General features: G+C 35.1%; 1 protein-coding gene across 5 annotated transcripts in view; it reads right to left on the bottom strand.

Moving 5' to 3' along the window:
- MKLN1 (muskelin 1) overlaps positions 1 to 14,738 on the bottom strand; it is a 384,978-nt gene that overhangs the window by 87,147 nt on the left and 283,093 nt on the right. For all 5 annotated transcript variants that reach the window (XM_004008073.5, XM_042249238.1, XM_004008072.5 and 2 more), the window contains 2 exons: positions 14,622 to 14,687; positions 835 to 947 (listed from right to left, as the gene is read on the bottom strand). In XM_004008073.5, coding sequence (XP_004008122.1) covers positions 835 to 947; positions 14,622 to 14,687 — 179 coding nt within the window. The remainder of the gene's footprint in view (positions 1 to 834; positions 948 to 14,621; positions 14,688 to 14,738) is intronic.

The following is a 14,738-nucleotide window of genomic DNA, read 5'->3' as shown; positions in this document are numbered from 1 at the left end:
CTCAAATATTTAACAAAGGAACACACCAAGTAAGCAAGGATCCAGTTTCCTAAGATGAAAGACATAGCACCAGATTTTTTAAAAAATGGCCTTCCTAGATTAAAATTGGTTGCTTTGAATTGAGTCTTTTCTTCTTTTCATTTGCTGTTACAATTGTTTTCAGTTTATTTTTCACCTTGTAATCTAAAACTGCTTGGATGGAAAAGTACAATAAAAAATTCTACAAAGATATTTTTAAAAAATACATGAATATGTGCCTTATAGCAGTGTATAATTAATTATACACTTATTTAATTCAAAATCATAAATTCAAGACATTCTATTCACTATGGAAGTTTTACGTGTATATGCATCAATAGACAGACTCACACATGAATAAACAATTTTAGTTAAAAATAAAATATATATCATTTGCGGAAACTGATAATACAGTCAAATTGAGGAGCCAAAGTAGTAAGATAGTGAGGAATCAAAAGCATGTATTTCCAAAGGAAACAAAAGTAAATGTACAAAATAAGAGTAGAGGTGACAGAACACGAGAAAAAAGATAGTTTACACAGTTACATTTTAACTAAAATGGTTAAAATCTAAGTTACATTAGACACTCATTCCTATTTATCTCTATAACGTAGATTTGTTCCTGTAACTGTAGTTCAAGAACCTGGTATAGAAGCTGGAATGCAAGAATGCTGAAGCCAAACCTGTCACCACAAATTCTTCTGCTACCACTGCTGACACACATTAGAAAAGAACACAAACCACTCAGAAAGAGAAGTGTATGCCCACACCCCTCTCGTAATAAAGATGGGTGAGAACTCAAGTCTGAAAACTTGCCTCTTTCTCAGTGTCTCTAGAGATACAAGTCCACTGGTTCTCTTTCACACTGTACGCCCAGAAGTCAGCAAGATCTTGCGTTCCATCCCAGCCACCAAACAAATAAACCGTCTCTGTGAAAATTAGAAAAATATGTTTAAAAAAATAAACTTAAGACAGAATTTAAGCAAAGGCACCCATATTTAGCCATTGCTTCTAAGGTCATTTAAGAAGGTACCTCTAAGTAACCTTAAAAATGAGATTTTTAAACTAGTAACATTCCAAAATAAATACTAGTATTTCCTAAACATAAGCATATGGAAAGGCTGCTGCAGAACCAGTATTTTGATAGATTTATAAATATGAAGGTAACTAAGAGGCATCCCCTAAAATTCTGATTCCAAAGGTCCTTTGTGAGTAAAAAGAGGCAGTACTTTGACAGTACCCAAGGGGAATCCTGATGAGCAGCCAATTTAGGATCTTCTGTGTTAGGCCATGAAAAGTTTACATTTACCAGCTTCTCAACAATCCAGCTTCAGGGTCTTAAAAAAAATTTCCAGAGGGATATACAGTGCAGAAAAAAACTTCACAGTAAAACTGTTTTCTACTACAATATCAAAACTAATAGTTAAAACTAGCTGAGCTGAAATTAGATGTCTTAAGAATAAAGTGATGCATAGCCTTGATATTCCCATGGAAACTGGGGGAAATGACTGCAAATATATTGTGGCAGATTTAACTCCTCAGAAATCAACTTTTAAGTCACTCCAGGTATCCTGAAAATTTGATTTCTTCTAACTCTGAAATGTCTATTATATCTATGGACTTTATCATGTGACAAAACATTTCTTGCTTAGAGACTAGTGAAAATTTTTATATACAACACTGTGAATCATCCACTTTCTTTAAAAAATAATAGTGCCTTTCTTTTCTTCAAATATTTATCTCCATTGTAAATATCTTATGTCTACCGGTTATACATACCATTGGAAAAGACCCTGATGCTGGGAGGGATTGGGGGCAGGAGGAGAAGGGGACGACAGAGGATGAGATGGCTGGATGGCATCACCAACTCGATGGACATGAGTGAGTAAACTCCGGGAGTTGGTGATGGACAGGGAGGCCTGGCGTGCTGTGATTCATGGGGCCACAAAGAGTTGGACACGACTAAGCGACTGAACTGAACCGAACCACTTTTTTAAGTTAAATAATATATTACAGGAAAACTATAAAGCCATCTACTCTCTAACTGACATGACCCAAGCCTATATATATGGAGACTGTCATCTACATTACATCCTACCATGAAGGGTTAAAATGCAGAGTGCATACGGAAATACTATAACACTACTTAAGAAAATTCCCGCCATTCATAGAGATATCTTATAAGAGATTTTTGTCATGTTTTCAAGTAATTTCAAACTCTAAGTGAATCTTCTAAATGAAAGAACCTACAGGAAATCAAAACAAAGCTGTTGGATAAGAACAAACCATTGGAACCATTCTAACGCTAACTTAGTAATCATGTATAGGTCACTTCACTTGCCTGGGTCCTGGTTGTTTCATTTATAGAGCTCTTAGTGTGGTGATAAAGATTTTTAGATATAAGTTACATGAAAACATTCTGAAGACTGTTGTCAAGCATGAACAGCATTTCTACCTTTAAAACATGCATACACACACAAAATGCTTTCTAGTTACTAAGCACCACAAATGCAATAAAAAATAGTATTACTGTATCTGCTTCCATGTTTAACTTAAGTACCTAGAACATTTTTGGTTCTGTACAAATGTGAAATAGTGGAAACTATTAAACTGCCATCTCTCAGAAATACAAAACAATCCATTATCATTAGTTAAGTAACATTCTATTTCCCAAATGAAACACAGTAATGCCCAGGTACTGAGAATTTTACAGGAAAAAATTTAAGAATTTTCATCTGACATAAAAATTATTTGCCAAACCCCATTAGATTCTAAAGCCTGGAGAGGGAGAGGGTATATAACTAAAATAGCAATAGCAATTGACCTTTTGTTTTAATAGTGTTTCTGGGCAACCTCTGGATGAGGTTACCCTAGTTCATTAACTTTAATAACCTTTCCTCCTGGGCTCTGGGTTCTCAATGTTCTTTCTGAAAAGCAAGTTTCTTTGTACGCATAAATTCTCACAGCAGAGAAAACCCACATTTCCACAACAGCCTCATTGATAGCTGAGCAAAATAAAATCTGGCACAGAGCAAGCATCCCAATGGAATTAATCCAAGATGTCATTCTTGTCTGTGAATGCTTTGTGGTCCCAGTTAAAAGTTTAATAGTAAAATTGAATGAATCAAGATAGAAACAGGACCTTTTGACATACCTGAATGAAATGAGTAACACAATTTTAATTAAATCATCTAATCATTTAAGTTCAATCATTCGGAGATAAAAATATCTAGACATGAACACCAGCAAAAATATTATTTAATGCATAAAGAATATAAAAAACTTCTAAAGATTATACAAATAATCAGAATTGTAGTGAGAACTAAGAAAGCAGAAAAGAGGAAATGCTATTACTTGCAACATGGCAGTAGCTTGGTTTAAACTCTCATGGTTATAGGTTATATAACAATTCATGTGCAGCTCAAAGCCAGGGAAACAAACAGCCCAATTAAAAAAATGGGTGGAAGACCTAAGCAGAACTTCGTCTCAAATGAAGACATACAGATCGTCAACAAACGCATGAAAAGATGCTCAGCGTTGCTCATTATTAGAGAAATGCAAATCAAAACTACACCGAGGTTTCACTTTATACCAGTCAGAATGGCCATGACCAAAACTATCTACATACAATAGGTGATGGAGAGTATGTGGAGAAAAGGGAATCCTCTTGAACTGATGGTGGGAACATAAATTGATACAGCTACTATGGAGAACAGTGTTCTCCATTCCTTAAGAAACTATGAATAAAACTACTATATGACCCAGCAATCCCACTACTGGATATACACCCTGAGAAAACCGTAACTCAAAAGACACATGTACCCCAATGTTCACTGCAGCACTATTTACAACTGTCAGGAAATGGAAGCAACCTAGATGTCCATCGACAGATGAATGGATAAGGACGGTGGCCCAGAGGTTAAAGCATCTGCCTGCAACATGGGAGACCTAGGTTCGATCCCTGGGTCGGGAAGATCCCCTGGAGAAGGAAATGGCAACTCACTCCAGCATTCGTGCCTGCAGAATCCCATGGATGGAGGAGCCTGGTGGACTACAGTCCACGGGGTCGCAAATAGTCAGACACGACTGAGCGACTTCACTTTCACTTTCTATATACAATGGAATATTACTCAGCCATAGAAAGGAAAGAAACTGGGTCATTTGCAGTGATGTGGATGAATCTAGAGACTGTCGTAAGTCAGAAAGAGAAAAACAAGTATCGTATGTTAATGCACATATATGGAATCTAGAAAAATGGAACTGATGAACCTATCTGCAGGGCAGGATAGAGACGCAGATGTAGAGAATGGACTTGGGGACACAGTAAGAGAAGGAAAAGGTGGGACCAACTCGAACAGTAGCACTAAAATCTATACACTACCAAGCATAGAACAGCTAGTAGGAAGCTGTTACATACAGCTCAGGGAGCTCAGCTCAGGGCTCTGTGATGACTTAACGGGATAAGATGGAGGGATGATAAGGAGGCTCAAGAGAGAGGGAATGTTGTTGTTATTCAGTTGCTAAGTTGTGTCCAACTCTTTGCGACCCCATGGACTGCAGTACACCAGGCTTCCCTGTCCTTAACCATCTCTGGGAGTTTGCTCAAACTCATCTCAGGGAGGGGCTATATGTATACATACAGCTGATTCACAATGCTGTACAACAGAAGCTAATACATTGTAAAGTAATTACCCTCCAATTAAAAAAATTTTTTTAAATAATTCATATACATGCATAGGGTAGTAAATCCTCCCCAAGCAGCAGCCCTTTCTCTATTGTCTTTTCTTAAAAGGAGCATAGGCCACAGAGACTATTTTTCCCAGATGCATGGGAATGTTCAGTCAGTATTTTCTCAGTACTAATCTGGACTGGCAAGGCACTTTAGAGAAAAAAAACAAACAAAGACAACATCGTCCCTACCCTCAAGGAGCTTACAATCTAGTGAAGAATATAAAATGTTGAAGCTTCCATACTTTGGCAACCCATTAGGAAGAGCCAACTCAGTGGAAAAGACCCTGATGTTGGGAAAGATTAAAAGCAAAAGGAAAAGGGGGTGGTAGAGGATGAGATGGTTAGCTTGCATCACCAACTCAAAGAACATGAATTTGAGCAAACTCCAGGAGATAGTGAAGGACAGAGGAGGCTGGCGTGCTGTAGTCCATGGGGTCACAAAAAGTCATATGCAACTTAGCAACTGAACAACACCAATGTAAAACAAGTACATAAATCACCACAGTGCAAGTGCCATAAGAAAGGTAAAAAGATCACCATGGGAGTTCACAAAAGGAAAGAGAATACAACAAACTGAAGGGACCCAGGAAGATTTCATGGTGACAAGCGGTATCTGACCTATGCATCAGAAGGTGGCTTTGTTGACAGAATGAAAGAAAGAGAAGAGGACTTTTTCAAGTAGGGTACAAAGTAAAATAAAGGTACAGAGACAGAAAAACACACAAAAAGTGTTTTAAAAGACAGAATTTAAAGCCAGGCAGACCTTGAATGATATCGCAGCTCTACCACCGTGGCTGTGGAACCAATACCACATTCCTTAACCACTGGTTTCCTCAGCTCTAAAATTCTGAGACAGAATACCTATCTCATAAAACCACCATGAGAATTCAATAATGCACGTACCATGGTGAAAGCTGTGTGATGAATAAACACACTGTTCATTTTAAAAGAACAAAAAAGGTAGAGGAATATAGTTAAGATATAAAGACAGGCAGCAGACAGATCATGAAATGGGATAAACAGCAACATAAATGTTTTGAACTTGACTCCACAGACAGTATGAACTTCCCGTGTAGGTCAGAGGTAAATAATCCTCTGGTCAATGCAGGAGATGTGGGTTTGCAGGTTCAATTCCTGGGTCAAGAAAACTCCCTGGAGAAAGAAATGGCAACCCACTCCAGTACTGCTGCCTGAGAAAGCCCATGGACAGAGGAGCCTGGTGGACTACAGTCCATGGGGTCACAAAAGAGTAGGACACAACTGAGCGACTAACAACAACTACACACAGTACAGATCCACAGAAGATTTTATGCAAAGATGTGACATGGTCAGATCTGAACCTGCAGCATATGGACTCACTAAAAAGGATGAGCCAAGAAGCAGAAAGATTGGGAATAAAGTGATCAATAATAGCCAATGTTAAAGATATCAAGTCAATTTCATTCTCAGAGACTAAATGGATCAATCACCAATCAGTCATTACTTCAGCCACAAAAGTTAAAATGCTGCCATATTCTTTGGCACAGGTCTTTTTCGGTATCAGTACTAGATAAACCCTACAACTACTTACTACCAAAAGTACTAATCTATACATCTCAGATACACTAAAAATAAGGTAGAAATGTTATCACATCATTGTCTTCACACCATTTTGCACAAAGAAGCAAGCTTTTTATTTTACTGCTGTATCTATCCTCCTCTGATTCTTAGGGGTAAATCAGACTATGCTGATTGCATAATCCTCCACAAGATGGCACACTACTATTCATAATTAAATCCATTTTTCCACTTTGGAATAGTACAGAATGCATATACTATGGACTGACATACCATGGGTCCAATCTCAGATAAAATTCTAATGTCGTGCATTTAAAATGGATAACCAACAAGGACCTACTGTACACAGGAACTTTGCTCAATGTTATGTGACGACAGGCTGGATGGGAGGGGAGTTTGGGGGAGAATGGATACATGTATATGTATGGCTGAATTCCTTCACTGTTCACCTGAAACTATCATAATACTGTTTGTTAATTGGCTATACCCTAAAACAAAATTTAAAAAAAAATTTTTTAATTCAAGTCTCAAAAAGAGAGAAGAGGAGGGTTAGTAGCCTTGTAAAAGAGGTTAGCTTAATTTCTAGTGTAATACACAATTTCTAGTGTAATACAATAGAAAAACAAATGAAATTTTTAAAAAAGCTTTTAAGAAACACAAATTTATATCCAAGGTTAAATGAACTCTGTCAGGACATTTAGTTTATGAGTCTAATCCCTCTGAAAATGTAGCTAAGACCTTAGATTGACATGAGAATTTTTGAAGGGAGGAATAAATTAGAAGGGAAAAAGATATTTTATGTGCTCTTTAACCTTACTTTCTTTAGCCATTCTCTTGAACTCTCAAGACCCAGCAGATTATCAACTGGATTCATCTGTCTCTCTTTAAAAAGAGCTATATTTCTTACGTAAAGCTATGATTACAAAACTACAGACTGATCTTTTGGGATATTTCAGTATATTGCTATTTCCATGCTAAAAGGTTGTATTTCCTGCCTATGACAATACACTTTATACTAGGGCTATATTTTAGAATTCCTTTCTGATAACCCTATGAGAGAAGCAGATTTGTGTCACATGAAGTTACAGAAATATACCATCACATGTAGTTACAGAAATACAACCATATGAATGTATTTGTATTTAAAAACTAAAGCCCATGTTTACCTACTTTCTTCAATGGTTTCTTTAAAGAATATCGAGGAAAACCATTATGTAGAATTAAAAAATAAAAAAGGAAGAACTTTACATATAAAGTATATAGAACAGTCAGGTTCAGATTTCCATAGAAGGGCTCTTTCCAGCAACTTCTTTAACTCTTTAAAAGATATCAAATGCTGGGGTTTTGCCTAAATCTTATCACCTATTCTGCTTAAGTCAGAAAAAGGCTGGTAATATAGGTTCTTAAAATTCAATGAGAGTTGAACAAAGAATTGCCTAGTGCAATGAAGTTTTCATCTGGACAGACTTCCACTCTGAAGCAAATCAGACATGTCTTTTCTCTCTATTCGCCTTATTTTACTCAGACTTGAAACACAACTCACAGTTGAAGAATGTAAGTGGAAAACTGCCAGGTGTAGGAATTATGATCAATAAAATTGACATGCTCTTCCAAGTAGGACAAAATACAACATTCCTTCTCTAGTAATAACAACAGAATTCACTTGGAAGAAAACTTTGAAAATTAGAGTAAAATCTGTGCCTCCATGTACTTTTAAAAATGGCCCTGTATTCTTAGAGCTGTAGCAAAACTGGAAAAAAAAAAAAAAGATCAACAGACTGAAAAAGGAAAAGAAAATTTAAGGACTATTACATTTTTAATATTTAAGAAAACAAGATACATGAAACCCTGGGAATCAATAATTGCTCTGAAATACAAGTCACTTCAAAGAAGCTGAAATGAGCTCTGTGAAGTTTTAGTCTAGTTAAATACCTGGCACACTGCAAGCACTCAATAAATATTAGCAATTATTAGGAAAGCTGTTGTTCCTCACTCTTTATATCTGCAATAGCTTTTAATAAGAATGTAAAGGAATTAACTATGTTTTTCAATTTCACTTTATGGTATTTTATAAGTGAAGTTATATGCTTTATTACTATTTACATGTTTAAAATTTGCTAAGGTCTCAGGAGTTAGCTCTCACAATCTACTGTGTTTTCTCTTTTCTGCTATTACACCAGAGACTTTCATTGTATCTTCAGCATAAGAATCTAAGAATCACCAAGGTAACAGCAGCATGAACACAGGCTTTGGAGCCACACAGTCCTATAGACCTAGGTTCAAATCCCAGCTCCACAGCCTTGGACACATCATCTATTCTGTATAATGAGGATTATCTACCTTTCCAGTAGTAAATAAAATAAATGAACATATTAAAGTTTTAATCCCAACCTCTACGTATTATAGGTATTCAATAAATATTACTCCTGAGGTTTGAAAAAAACATTTTAGTCTAGTGAAAATATTCTTAACTCTTTGATGATCTGAATTCATGGGATTCTCTTTCAGAAAAATGAATATGCAAACCAAATATTACATATAATTTCAACAGATTAAGAACCCTGCTCAGGAAACCTATGAAATGCATATTTAAAATAAGCACTGGACTTCTTTATATTCACTACGTAGGCACCAACTTTATAAAGAGGGAACTTCTGGTTTCTTCAAGTTCTACTTGAGGAAAGTTACAACCTACCTAATTCTTACGAGAAAGTTCTTAAAATGATTTTCAGTATTTTTTTCTAAAAATATAAAAGTATACTTATGGTTTCCCTTACTTTCTAAAACATCAGTAAGGGCAATATATACAAAAGATGAAACAAATATACTGAAATAATACTGGTTAGAATGTGGAATTACGGGTGAAATATTTTTTTTCCCTTCAATACTGCTTGCTTTAAATTGCTTTTCAAAAATTTTTAAACTGCTTAAAAATATTTCCACAGTGAGATTATATCAAAAACCAAAAGACCTCTAAATTTACATCAAATTCTCTCAGAAGAACTAATAAGTATGTATTTGTATGTTAATGTTGCATATAAATAGTATATATTTATATATGTTATAAATTATTTCATTTAACTCCCACAAACCAATTATTCCTATTTTTATCATCATTATAACTCCTTCAAGATCAAATAAAAAGTCAGTGGGGAAAAAAAATCAGGATTGAAATCCAGATATGTTTAACAAATACACATACACACTTCCCTCCCACAAACTCAATCTCCAACCACTATATCTGATTGTTATATCAATAAGACTGGACTAGAAAAGGTTCTTTCTAAGACTTAACAATAAATGCATCTTAGAAGATGATTAAAATCAACCTAATGGTAGCAGGTATAAGAATACATAATGAAATAAAGTATATGAAACCACTTTGGTAAATTATGCTTTTAATTTTATAATAGAAATAGAAGAATTTATAGAGAAAAAAAATCTCAAAGATATCCCAGATTCTCTTACACTCAAATTAAATCCAGAAAGCACCAAATGTTATCCTAAAAAAAACACAAAGTCTATAAAACATTTTATTTTTCTACCTACATCCCAAGGTAGTAACTACAGCTGTAAGATAATATAGTCTATATACAGAACAATCATCAGAAAATTTAAATATATTAGAGTAAAATCAATAATATAAATTTACCTCAAAAAATATTAGCATATTAAACAAATGGCATCATGACATGATCTACTCACTAAGGTTTAAAGCAATGTAAGAATGTAGTTTCTAAATAAATATCTTTCTTCCCACTCAAAGGAAAATGGATTTTAAAATTCTGATTCAATTCAACAAATATTTAGTTCATACTCCATACCAGGCTCTGGGGCCACAGAAATAAATAATGCAAGATTCCTCTCTCCCCGCTCCTTGGCCACAGTAAGACTACTGGGGATGGAGATAGAAAGGAGAGAGCAATGGGACACACAACACCTACACAAGCAATTCTAACCAATATGGAAATCACGATAGTGAAAGTAACAGGATGAATACAGTTCTGTGCAAACACACAAAAAGGAAATGATTATTCAGCCTGGCCCTGTCTTCTGAAACCCAAAGTAATATATCTAACCACTTATTAGAAATATCTACTAGGATCTCAAACTTAACCTGTCTGAAATCAACCTGCTGAACAACGGACCATACTTGATCCTCTTTTTCTACCCATCTTAGGGAATGGCTATACTATTTTCCCAATTAATCAGATCAAAACCTTGAGCTACCCTTTACTCCTTTCACTCACTCATATCCAGACTGTCAGTAAATCCTGTCAGCTGTATGTGACATTTTCAAAATACACCCAAAATTTAATTAATTCTCATCACTATGATCACCAATCTAGTAAATTCCAATGCTATCATTACTTCTCTGGTAAGAGCTGCTTCCTAAAAGGTCTCTCTACTTCTGCCCATCACCTAATTAGTTTTGTTAAAATGCAAAGTCAATTATTAACAGTAACATTTCTCAAAGCCCAACAATATTTCCCATTAATCTCTCACTATGAATAAAGGTTAAAGTTCTTACAAAAAAAACAACACAATCGCCCATCACTACCTCTCTGACTTTATTGCCTATACTCTCTTCCTCACCCACCACCTTATACCAAGCAGCAAATAATCTGGAAAGAAAAACAAGAGTAGAGGAAAGGGTGGCAAGAGTTTACTTTGTAAACACTATTATTTCAACAGGAATACCACTTACACAGAGCGAGAAATTTCATTTGAAATTTTATATGAATACCAGCAGTATTTACTTACTGTGGAATGTCAAAACTTATGAGGTATTTTAATCCTTTAAAAAATAAATAGGTAATGAATCTTCCCAGAGAGCTCCATAAAAGCAGACAAAAATATTACATACCATTTCAAGAGTATCATGGGCCTCCTTAGAGCCCACTTATGAAGCCTCATCTAAGAAAACAAAGAAATACCAAAAGAATAGAGCATGGCAATAGAAAGGACTATAGACAGCAAGGGTTAGCTGAAACAAAAGATTGAGAATGCCAAGGTATAGAAGTTACTAGACTTTTGAATGGTATTTTTAAAGTTCCTTTTGTTTTCTCTTGATAGAGCAGATTCCTGGATTACCTACCTCATAAGTAAACACCTGTTTAAACTTAACCTAAACCACAATTCTAGAATCTTATGAAAATACAAAGCTTTTTCTGACTTGGTTGAGTCCTAGGGCATCTTGCCTTACTTTTCTCTCTGCTTCCAGACACCTGAATCCTCAGAAGCTGCATTCCTCCTCTACCTCAATCTGGATTCCAATCTTAACTGCATCACTAGTTTATATGTGTGTGCGCGTGCATGCCTATCAGTCACTCAGTGGTGTGTGTGTGTGTGTGTGTGTGTGTGTGTGTGTGTGCGCTAGTCAATGTTAGCATTTGTAAGTATGTGTGTGTATATATATATGTATGTATATATGTATGTATGTGTGTATGTGTGTATATATATATGTGTGTATGTGTGTATCTCAAAAGGAAGAATTCCTCACCAATAAGTTTTACACACCAACCCTATTACTCATACAAAGGATCACTGGAATGTTAAACTCCTTGAATTTCACCGTTCACGGAGTTAGTACTATTTCCACACTATAAGCAGCAATGGTAACACTGACCATCAAGCTCACTTGAGTTATGGACAACTTTATGTTAATTGAGATTATCATGATTATTTAGTTTACCAGACTTTAAGTTTTTGGCTCCTGTTTTAAAGGCTCAAAATTTCATTTCATTGTCACATGCATCTGGGCATGCTCAGTTGTGTCCAACTATTCACAATCCCGTGGACTGTAGCCCACCAGGTTCCTCTGTCCATGGAACTCTCCAGGTGAGAATATTGTGAAGTAGGCTGCCATGTCCTCCTCCAAGGGATCTTCCTGAACCAGGGATCAAACCTGCATCTCTCTTGTGGCTCCTGCATTGGCAGGCAGATTCTTCACCACTGAGCCATCTGGGAAGCAGCATGGGCCTAAAGAAAGCCTGACCCAGCATTTAGAAAGTCTAGGGGGGAGAAAAAAATCACTGAAACAGATACAAAATGGCTCTAAGTTAAAATCCCTCCATTTGGCACAGTGGATAGAGAAGCCTGGTGGACTACAAATCCATGAGGAAGCAAGAGTTGGACATGACTGAGCAAACACACACACCCACATACAGACATATTGATAGATAAATCTCTAAATTTCCTATGGTAGAAATATTTGCTCAAAAATATATTCACAAAGTACTTTTATTACACTTCTATAAACCAGTCCTCAAACAGAAGTATGGATACTGGTCAATTTTCATTGTAGATCTTGGTTAATCTATAATAAATCCTCAGAAGCTATGAGAGATTAATCCTTTAAAGATTTCATCTGGAATATATCCCATGCCTATAAGTCATTCTTACTTATTTACAATGACTTACTTTAAGCCATTGTTTTCTTATAGTTTCTAAAGCAAAAGAAGTAAATACTGAAACAACTCTTTTCCTTTCCCTGAAGTACTTTTTTAAAGGGATTGTAGGGATAAGGATCTTGACTAACAAGAGTCTGCTGAAATCCTCCCCTTAATTCATAAAACCAAGATATTACAAAAAAAAAAAAATGTCGATCTTTATCACTATATGCTGTAAGTATTTTACTTCAAGGATCTCTGACCCGAAAAGTCAGATTTTAATTGTAAATGTCTCTGCTTATACCAAGTTCTGTTAGGACATCTGCCTATCATTTGAATCTTCTCATTTTCCGTTCTCAAATATCATAGGTTACAAAAAAAGAAAATCTTTCTCTTTTGTTACACATGTACTTTAACCTATTTTATCTAGGCCACATTCCATAATAAGCAACACAGAAAGCATTATGAAAATTCCTTCTGCTCCTTGATAAGGAAAACTTTACATGTAAAAATAAACCACATTATTTTCATATTTAAGAAAAATAGCATTTTATCTAGAAGATAAAAGTAGCTTTCCAAACAAACACTCTTTTTTAGTATTTTCTTAGCAATTGTTAAAGGAGGACCTAATAATATTTTCATTGTGACTGAGAGAAAAAAGGAATGGCATTAAAATTCCACTGTATGTTCAAAAGAGGAGAAAAGCTACTATAGACAATCTAAACACAAAATTTTACCTCTTTTTTCATATAAACAACTTTTTTGGATTAAAAAAAATCAACTTATATATAGATCTGGTTCTCTGAGAAATAAGCATATGTATTATTTATTGAACTCTCAGGTAGGAAAAAAAGATGCTTAAGACTACAGCTGAGTCAAACCTATTTCTGTGGGAAGGAAGGGGTTTGGGAAGAGAAGCTAAGACTAGGAAAGCAATTTCCTATGCCTCAAAATGAACCTTTTCCAAAGAGACCCTAATAATACTAAACAAACTCACAGGTTACTCTTCAAATTTAGCAGTGGATTTTAAATAAAATATTATAATTTCTCCTTTTACTTATAAAACATGTGTGATAATGGTAATGCCTAGATCATTATTATCTGCACTGTAATATTTTTTTTAAATTATGAATCAAAAAGACTATTCCTGGAGAACTACTGTCAGCATTACACAATACCAATAAAACAGAGTTTCTATTACAAGCAAAATGTTATTTGGGTGAATACTGGCATTTTATGTGGTAAAGTTTTTTTAAAAACCAAATAAAATAAAACTATACAGAATTCTTGGTATTATTTGCTTCTCAAGATGGTAATTTGAAGCCAATTATAATTTTAGCATTAACCTCTAAATATAACAGTGTTTAAGCTATTCTAGGCTGTAGAAACCTAGGGAAAATTTGTATCATCAAGTTACAGAAAATTAAAAAGGCAAGAATGATTAACTAAAACAAATTATTTATACACCTATGGACAGTGTCTAGCAATCAATGGATCTACCAACATTAGGCTACCTAATTTTGTATCCTTTGCCTCTGAAAATATACCTTAATTTCTCTTTTACTACAACAATTCCCATAATATGGCATTAAAATATAAATGCACTAAAAATCAAGAAATATTCCAACTAACTGTGAAATCAAGCACATATGAAACTATACACACACACACACACAAAGGTCTGCACAATACATTTCTTCTAGGTTTTCTAATTTCATCTGTGCAGCAGCCTCCCCAGGCTGATGTGCCATTGCCTGGTTTTGGTTATATCTGAAGCTAATGCCTATTTTCTTTGCTCCTTGGTTATGGCCAATAACATGTAACCTCTGCAAGGAATGGAAAGAAGTATATATGCCTGAGTATCTGATATTTAATAATGTATCATTTTTAAAAAATCTCCTTTCGATTCCAAGTAGTCCTTACCTGTCTGGACATCAATAACCATCTGATGACCTCCCCTCATTCCTGGCCGGTTATCTTCTCCATCACCTGAAGTAGAAACAATATATTTTTTAAAATAAGTAACAACTGCATATCCAA

Source organism: Ovis aries, chromosome 4 (genome assembly GCF_016772045.2).
Source record: "Ovis aries strain OAR_USU_Benz2616 breed Rambouillet chromosome 4, ARS-UI_Ramb_v3.0, whole genome shotgun sequence".
Lineage (NCBI taxonomy): Eukaryota > Metazoa > Chordata > Mammalia > Artiodactyla > Bovidae > Ovis > Ovis aries.
Note: the sequence above shows the minus strand (reverse complement) of the source record. Positions and strands in the feature narration are given on the sequence as shown.